The sequence below is a fragment of the Buceros rhinoceros genome, unplaced genomic scaffold (assembly GCF_000710305.1).
Source record: "Buceros rhinoceros silvestris isolate BGI_N320 unplaced genomic scaffold, ASM71030v1 scaffold30359, whole genome shotgun sequence".
NCBI classification, from domain to species: Eukaryota; Metazoa; Chordata; class Aves; order Bucerotiformes; family Bucerotidae; genus Buceros; species Buceros rhinoceros.
The window spans coordinates 1-8,146 of NW_010431596.1; the positions used below are offsets into that span (position 1 = coordinate 1).

Sequence of the window (8,146 nt, forward strand, 5' to 3'; positions counted from 1 at the left end):
TCGCAGCCGGTCAGCCGGGGACAGGCTCGGGAGGAGTTCCGCGATCCCAGCGAAGCGCTAAGCGCCGATGAGCCTCCCTCCGCTGCAGCACTGAGCACCACCCGACACCCCTCTCTGCACCCGGGGTTCCCACGCGTGCCAGAAGCGTCACTGACACAAGCCTCAACTAGCAGCGAGGTAGGTTAAAGACTCCCCGGACAGGGAAACTGAGGCACATGATCGCGGTTTGCAGCTGTCACACAAGGAGCAGCGGTGCCAGAAGCATCTTCTCGCCCCTCTCTGGCACTCCCGCCGCTACAGCCTTTCCTCCTCTTAGCAGGGCCAGAAGAAGTTGGCCTTTTCATAGGTGTCATAGATGAAAAGACAAGCGCGTAAGGCGTCCTGCCTCAAGAACGCTCCAGAGCTGCGCTCAGCCCACCTGACGGAGCTTTAGCTCTAGTGCTTCCACAGCTCCCTTCAGTCTCACAACCACAAACCGAGGTTTGTTTGCACAGGAAAGCGGTGAAGAACAGTTCTGGTGGCCCAAGCAGGGCAGCGAAGCACCGTGGCAAGGTAAGGTCAGTAACCGGCAGATTCCAGCCCGGGCTGGTTTCTGACGCCATTGTCTCGGACCCCTAGAGCACGTGCCACGCTGAACAGCACAGCCAGGTGTCAATGGCGACACTGCTGTAGCACTGTGGAGACGCGTGGGCTGTTACCACTCAACGCCTCCGGGTATTTCAGCACAGCATTTCACCTTCCACGGCACTCTGCAGCCAAAGGCCTAGAAGTGCTGTAGCACATGTGAACTAAGCCTTGCAACAACCTCCAAACCCAGGCTAAATTGCCCCATTTTACAGATGGGGAAACTGAGGCACGGTGAGGTTCAGTGACTGGCCCAAAGTTACACAGCTAGTCAGGAACAGGCTCTGTCTCTCCCAGTTTCTTCTCCTTAGTCCCAAGATCTTTCTTCCACAGCAGCCCTGCTCTGCTTTCAGGTGGCTGAAGAGAAGAAACTGAGGGTGCAGGTCTGAGCTCTTCCCGCCTGCAGCATCACTTTAAGACTCACTGTAACACCCTGGAACCTGGGCTTTGGGACAACGGCAGGTAATTCAAACAATTCAAATACAGCAGTTTACAGGTTACAATAAAAACCAAAACCCACACTTTTAGGTGACCCAGAGGAGGGGGTGGGGAAAAAAGAAAAGAAAAAAGCACAATTCACAGTTCACCTGCCTGTGCTAGGAAAAAAAACAAGCCATATTCCCTTCCCCATAGATTCCAGCCCCTCCCAACCCGCAATAAAAAGAAAATATTCAATGTTAGTTAGGCTTAACAAAGCGTTGAGGTTACAGATGCAGTAAGCCAGCACCACTGGCACACTGCCTAAAACAGCACAGCTTGATATAAAAGTTGCTTTCTTAAAATCACTTCAAAACCAATTTCCGTATAAGAGGATTAAAAGTAAATTAGATATGAATTCAAAATCAGTGTAGAAATCTATGGTTCTTATCAAAGACAGGATACAGTATTCGCCTCGATAGTAAAATTCCCAAGTGTGTTACACACACCTGACCCAAGGGACTTGTTATACCACTAACAGTCAATATAAAAGGTTATTGCTCTAGCATCTCTCAGTAGAACACGTTTAACAAGAGCACAGGAAAGGGAAACACCAAGGAGCTGACAGGTCTCATTAGCAAAGAGAGGAAAAAGAAAGGATATAAAGTTTGGATTTTTTTTTTCCTGGGTTCTTAAACCCCGCCACTTCTCCCCACTCTTGTGCCAGTCTTCAGGCCCCAACAGAGGGGAGAGTTTCAGGCCAGATAAACACATCACACTCGCTCGTGATGGGGATGGATGAAAAAAGGCTGTGCTCTAACCCCTCTGCACCTGCTGCTGAAGGAGGGACAATGCCTCTTCCCCTCTCCCGGGAGCAGCAGGCAAGGGGAGCAGCTGCCCTGAGCAGGCCGGGGTGCTGACAGAGGTGTCTGGCATGAGGATGTCACCCACTGGAGCGCACGTCAGTGCTGAGGGATGGTTGGGGCTTACTCCATCTCCTGCTCCAGTGTATTGAGAAAAGGCAGAGAATTATAAACCAGGGGGAAAAAAAACAACACCCCACACAGTAACATTTTGATTCCTCTTCAAAAAAGAAAAAAAGTAAGTGGTATAATCTCCTTACAGTGTACTGGAACTGGAGAGACCCTTGCAGGGTCCTGGCTGCCTGTGCTGATGCTCTGGTCTCAGTAAGTCACACACGCCACATGGCTCTCGTAAGCGCAGCCAGAGTGGCGCTGAGATCACCGAGTGCCCTCGCTGTGCTACTGCTCAGAGTACGGACAAACGCCTGACAACGAGGTGTCAAAGCAGAGGGCTGTGGTGTCTGTGAGTGTCACGATTTGCTCAGGGAGCTGACACAGGCTGAAACGTACTGGCAAAGGCTTCTTCTGCCAGGAGGGGGCTGGGTAAAATCTCCCTTTGAAGCCCTCCAGCTAAGCTCAGCTGTCAGTCACACACACACAGACACAGACCGTGAAGAGGGGACTCGGCCTCTCTCTACTGAGACACAGCAAGGGCATTTCCAGTTTAATGGTCCATCTCATCTCTGGATCTACTGCCTCTCCATAGCAGCAGAAAGCATCCCGCCCCACCCCACCCCACCCTTCTCCCCTGCCTGGTAAGGTTTCTACATCACAGTAATGTTCAGAGAGACAGAACTGCCAAGGGAGTGGCAGAAAGATGCTTAGCGCCCGTCTATGATGCCTCTAACAGAAAAGCTTGAGAAAGCAGTTCTGGCAGTAGGGCTTGTCGTTCTGTTCTTTGAAGGTTCCTTTGTTGAGCTGCTTGAGGCAGAAGGCACAGACAAAGTGTTCGGGGTGAAATTTCTTGCCCATAGCAGTGATGCAGCGTCCTGTGATAGGCTTCTGGCAACCAGAGCAGAGCGAGCCGCGGCGCTCGTGGTAATGCACTTCGCAGTAAGGCTGCCCGTCATGCTCAAAGAAGCTGCCATTGATGAATGGTGTGAAACATTCCTGCAGGAGGATAAAGCAGAAGGGGACAGACTGTAAGAAGCTGGGGATGCAGGCAGCTCCACAAGCCCCCCCTGCTCGGTGGCACAGCCTAGCTGTACCGTGAGCAGGGGGAACTGCTGCCTGTCAGCATCGTCGTGCTGTTCAAAAAGCCAAACTCTGTCCATCAAGAAGAGTTTCCAAGGAAAGGCTGAGAGAGGAATAGACACAGCCACAAGCCAGGGAAGTAACCATGTCCCTCCTCCAGCCAGCTTCACTTACACAAAGCAAATACAATAAATGAGCCACCAGATGTGTCCAGTCAGGAGGAAGGACACCACCACTCCTTCCCCTTCTTTTTCCTAATCTCATTCCAGCTTCCCCGCAAAGGGAGGCAGAAGCAGGAACCAACACAGGCTTTGATGCAGCAGAATTCTGACAAACATGGGGCTGGTTCCAACTGAGAAAATGTGGCACAATCCATTCTCACAAGTGATCTCTCCAGAACGGCTGGCATTATGCAGGTACGCTTTGGGTGGGATCATCCATTCTGAAACATCTCCACCAGGTACACACACAGCACCACTGGCAGAAACTGCTGTTTGTTCTACAGCGCCAATGATTTTGAATAGTCCAGGAAAACAGGATACACCAGCTATGTGCTTGTTAGCATCCAGAGCTCCTCACCCCACCCAGTGTCAGGCGGCTGCGGATGCTAAACCTCAGAACCCGTGCGGCAGAAGCACCCACCATCCCCACAAGACTAGGGGGACTCCCTTCCTTGTGCAAGGGGGAAGCAAGGGAGAGTCAAGGATACTGCCAGATTTACCAAATCTATCAGCAGCAAGGCCCAGAGAAGCCAGATTTCCAGAACCCTGGTTTTGCTCAGCCCCAGCACAATCCTCTTCCCCAGGGAGGACTCACAGCATCACACGCAGTTGGACCCCAACACGAACATGAGCCCAGCCAGCAGCTGGTAAAGTCATGAAGAGCTAAACGCTCCCAATACTGGGATGAATGCTGTTTGCCTGCAGAGTCCAAGAGTTTTCTAATGCCAACAATTAGTTCAATGAACAGTCTCCTCCCTCAGTCAGCAAGGCTGCTGAGAAGGCTGCTGAACTTTAGCAAAGCCAGGAAGAGAATCCCATCTCGCGCCCTGAAAGACATCAGTGCTGGCCCCACTAATACAGGCCATGTGGCAGCAGGGAGAAAGGAGAGCAGAACTGCTTGGCAGAAGTCTCAGTCTCTGCACAAAAAGGCACATCCCTCCCCAGCCCCACACAGCCAGGACTGCCATCTTCTGGCTCCACTCCCTGCACACCGCTCTGGGAGCCACAGAGAGTTCTGGGCAGGCAGTCTCAACAGCATGGTGACAGGCTGCTCTGAGCAGCATCCCAGGAGTCGGCAGCTTGTTCTGCTGCTTGTTCTGGGCTCTGCCTTTCTTTCCCACTCTAGGAAACAGTAGCTGATTTTGCTCATCTCTTGGGGCCTGTAAGAGTTAATCTTTGCAAGGCTCTCTGACAGAGTGCCAAGCATTTAATCTGCAGTATTCCTGTTTATTATGCCTGCTGTATGGAGCCTGCCACTGTTTCACTGACTAGCATGTTTGTCTGAACAAGGCCAGTCTCATTAGTTTACATTGTCAGATGGAGCCTGGGAGGAAGATCCTCAAAATCTGATTGCTGAGGCAAGTGCTTAGAGAGAAGCTTAGCTTATAATTATTTAAAGGTCACAGAAAATGTCTCTGTTTATCTGTGAGCTGCTGCAGAAGCCCATAATTGCAGCTGGGAACAGAAAGAGCAAAGCAGCTAGAAAGTTTAATGTAAACAGGCAGAGGAACAAGAAGGTGTTTGGTTGCTGACATACTTTTATCTAGCGGGGGTGGCTGCCCTTCACTACCCCACAGATGCCTTTTCCTGATAAGGGAACCAGATGCCTGCAGGGTGGAAATGAGAGGGATCCTACAGCAGCAGCAAAGGACCTTGGGTTTCTTACCCGACAGACAAAGCATTCAGGGTGCCACAGGGTGTTCAAGGCAGAGATGTAGTTTTCCAGGATAGCCCGGGCGCAGCCTCCACATTTGGGAGCAAACATGTCAAAGTAGTCCTTGCGGCAATAGGCTTTGCCATCCTTCTCATGAAACCCTGCCGGAGAAGAGAGGCAAAGAGCATCAGCTCCTGACCTTCCCCTGTGGCCAGCCAAGCTCTGCAGGGTAATCGGCACGGGCAGGACCATCCTCCCCCTGCTAAGACACACAGCAGGTAGCTGCTCCTTGTTCTGCCCTTCCTCTCCCAGGCACACACACGTGCACGCACACCCTTCCTCTCTCCAAGGAGGAAAGGCTGCTGCTAGCATCCTTCCCCCATGAACAGCTACAGCCCTTGGAACTTCCATCTTCAGCAGCTCCCGCCATCTCTCAGGCTGTCCCCAAGCTCTGCCTTTACACACTTGTCTGCAGTTCAGGGAGGAGGTTGCATAAACCAGCAGTACCTTCAGGTCCAAAGAAAGCTCCACACTGGGCACAGAAAAAGTGTTCAGGGTGCCATGTCCTGTCCAAAGCTGTCACCACTTTCTGTTCAGAAGAAGACAAAGCGCAAGTCATGTAAATGATGGCTTGGAGGTAAGGGGGGGCTGGGTGGGGGGAAGAACACGTTAATATTGGTACTGACAAGAGTATTAAAATAGACTGTCCTTTAGAGAGCTGAGTCAATTCTTCCTCGCCTCTGGCTCATTCAGGCTTTACCCACCACACACTTCTTTTTACCCTAAAAGGATCTTTCGCACTGCTTCCCCCCTTACAGAGGGCCCCAGCCCGCCCTCAGGACGAGCACCGGTGCCTGTTGCTACAGGCTACCAAACAGGCAAATGCTGAGGAATCGTTACCGGAATGATGGAGCAATGTGGGGTTTGACAGAACTTCAGTGAAGGTAAGAGGGACAAACTCCTCTCATTACTTTAAGAATTGGACTGTCCCAATTCTTTCCCTTTCAGAGTCAGGGCAAAGGAAAAATAGAAGCCCCTAAACAACATCTTCCACATAGGACACGTGGGTGAGGTGCAGTTTTTAACACCCAGGCTTGCAGCACCCTTAATCCCCCCACATCGAGGAACTCACATCAAGGATCGGCCCATTGCAGTAGTAGCAGCGAGGGGAGAAGAGGTTGTGATAGTCCTTCTCGCAGTAGGGTTGACCATCCCGCTCAAAGAAGTTCCGTGACCCAATCTCCTCCTGGCAGTGGGTGCAGACGAAGTGCTCAGGGTGCCAGGTTTTCCCCATAGCTGTAACTACCTGTTAGGAAGACAAATCATGAAGGACAACTCCATCTCTCTCTCCCCTAGACCACATGACAAGATACCAGGCTGGAGGTCAGCAAGAATGACAAGTTCTACTACTCAAGTGAGCCCTGGACTGGGGTAGCATGAAAACTGAATTACCTATCATCTCAGGAGAGGGCAGTCCCTCAAGGGCAGGGTAGAGGTCACTGGAGGAGCTTACAGCGTACCTAGCCAGTGGATAAATAGAGTACTTCAGTTTCTCCAGCATCTCCAGTCTCTTCAGCCTCACGAAACAGCCCTCCCCGTTTACTCCCAGCTGCAGCCCAAGAGTCAGCAATGAGACGGCACCTTCAACTCACCTGCCCAGCAATAGGCTTCTTGCAGGCTCCACAGACACCTTTGGCAACCGTAGCCACACCCAGCTTGTTCAGGTCAGACTGGAGACTTCCCAGCATGGTGTCCAGCTGGCTGCCAGGCTTGGAGGCCGTGGATGGAGGAGAGCTGCTCCCAGCCTTCCCCTGCGCCATGAACTGCAGGCAAGAGAAAACAAAGACTGTCAGGCAAACGCTGCTGTGCTTACAAGATAAATGCCTGCTGTCGCGGCCAGCGGCCTCCCTGTAGAGATGGACAGGAGGTTGGCAAGAGACAGCTACAGTCTCTGCAGAAGCCAGGATCAGGTAGACACACGTATTCTGCCCATGCAGACATGCAGAGACCCTAGGATGTGTTAACAGCAGATGTGTGAACAGAGGATTTGATTTTCCTTCACTGCACGTAGAGCAGAAGTCCCCAGCACATCCCGAGCAGTCAGTACAGCACTCTCTAAGCCTCTGCCAAAAATCTCCCTTCACCTCATCAGTTCCTGGCCAGCTGACAAAGCAGAGATGCCGTCCAGAGGGCCCCTTCCCCTTGACCTCTATTTCTACACTGTTGCTTGCTCTCAGCTGTCATTCTCTCCTCCCACAGAGAGCCCTCTCCTCTTTCTCATCTCACCTCCCTTCTGGCTAGAGTATCTTCTCCCTTCCCCTCCCTCCCTTTGCACCGCCTTCTCTAGATCTTTTTGCCAAGTCTCCTTTGCCCCCATCAGGTGGCTCTCAGCCCATGCCCGAGCTAAGCGAGTGGAAGCAGGAAGGAAATAGCTCCCCTCAAGCTGCCTGCTGTTTACCTACAGAGAGGGCAGTGCCTCCACAGCAGAGCCCCAGCAGACAGGACTGCAGTGGACAGACTGCCACGTCTATTGTCGGACCGCTGGAAATGCACGGAGGTGGGGGGAAGGGATTCAAATACTTGTCTCAGAGGCTACTTCTGAAACTCACACCACCACAGTATGAATGGCTTAGAAAGGCTTCCCAGAGCAGGGGGAGAAATGTTTTACTTGGGTTCATATCTTACAAACAAAGTGCCTGTTCTCTTTGGCCACCAAAGCCCCCTTTGCAGCAGACTGCGACAATGGAATGCAGATTATTTTAGCTGACTTTGCACTGCAGTAGCTGCTGTCAGGTGTAGAGACACCCAAAGAAGTCCCTCCCTGGGATACTGGTCTGGAGCACATTTTTCTCTTACTAAGAGGACAGATTAAAACTGACATAAAATCTACACTTGTGAACAACCCTCCAGCCTGCTGCCAGCACAGCCAGGGGAGCAGGAACACGCTGAAGTGCTTCACAGCCTTGGGAGAACCTGCCCTTCCAGCCACAGGAGGAGCTCTACTCCCTCTCCTGAAGCCAGCTGTACTTGTACTCGACTAGTTTAATCAATGACAAACTCTGGTTTCTACCGGTTTGCATAAAAATTCTCACGACGGACATAATTTGAGCTTTTTTTTTTTTCTCCCCACAGACACACACGCTCCTTACCAGCCTTGCCTTGCATACAGCAGG

The 8,146-nt window shown here is 51.8% G+C and overlaps 1 protein-coding gene across 1 annotated transcript in view; it reads right to left on the reverse strand.

Moving 5' to 3' along the window:
* Positions 1 to 2,350: 2,350 nt before the first annotated feature.
* PXN (paxillin) overlaps positions 2,351 to 8,146 on the reverse strand; it is an 18,922-nt gene continuing 13,126 nt past the window's right edge. The window contains exons 6-10 of the mRNA XM_010143472.1: positions 6,626 to 6,796; positions 6,106 to 6,279; positions 5,481 to 5,562; positions 4,986 to 5,134; positions 2,351 to 3,014 (exon numbers count right to left, since the gene is read on the reverse strand). Of these exons, the coding sequence (XP_010141774.1) occupies positions 2,748 to 3,014; positions 4,986 to 5,134; positions 5,481 to 5,562; positions 6,106 to 6,279; positions 6,626 to 6,796 (843 nt within the window). The 3' untranslated portion in view covers positions 2,351 to 2,747. The remainder of the gene's footprint in view (positions 3,015 to 4,985; positions 5,135 to 5,480; positions 5,563 to 6,105; positions 6,280 to 6,625; positions 6,797 to 8,146) is intronic.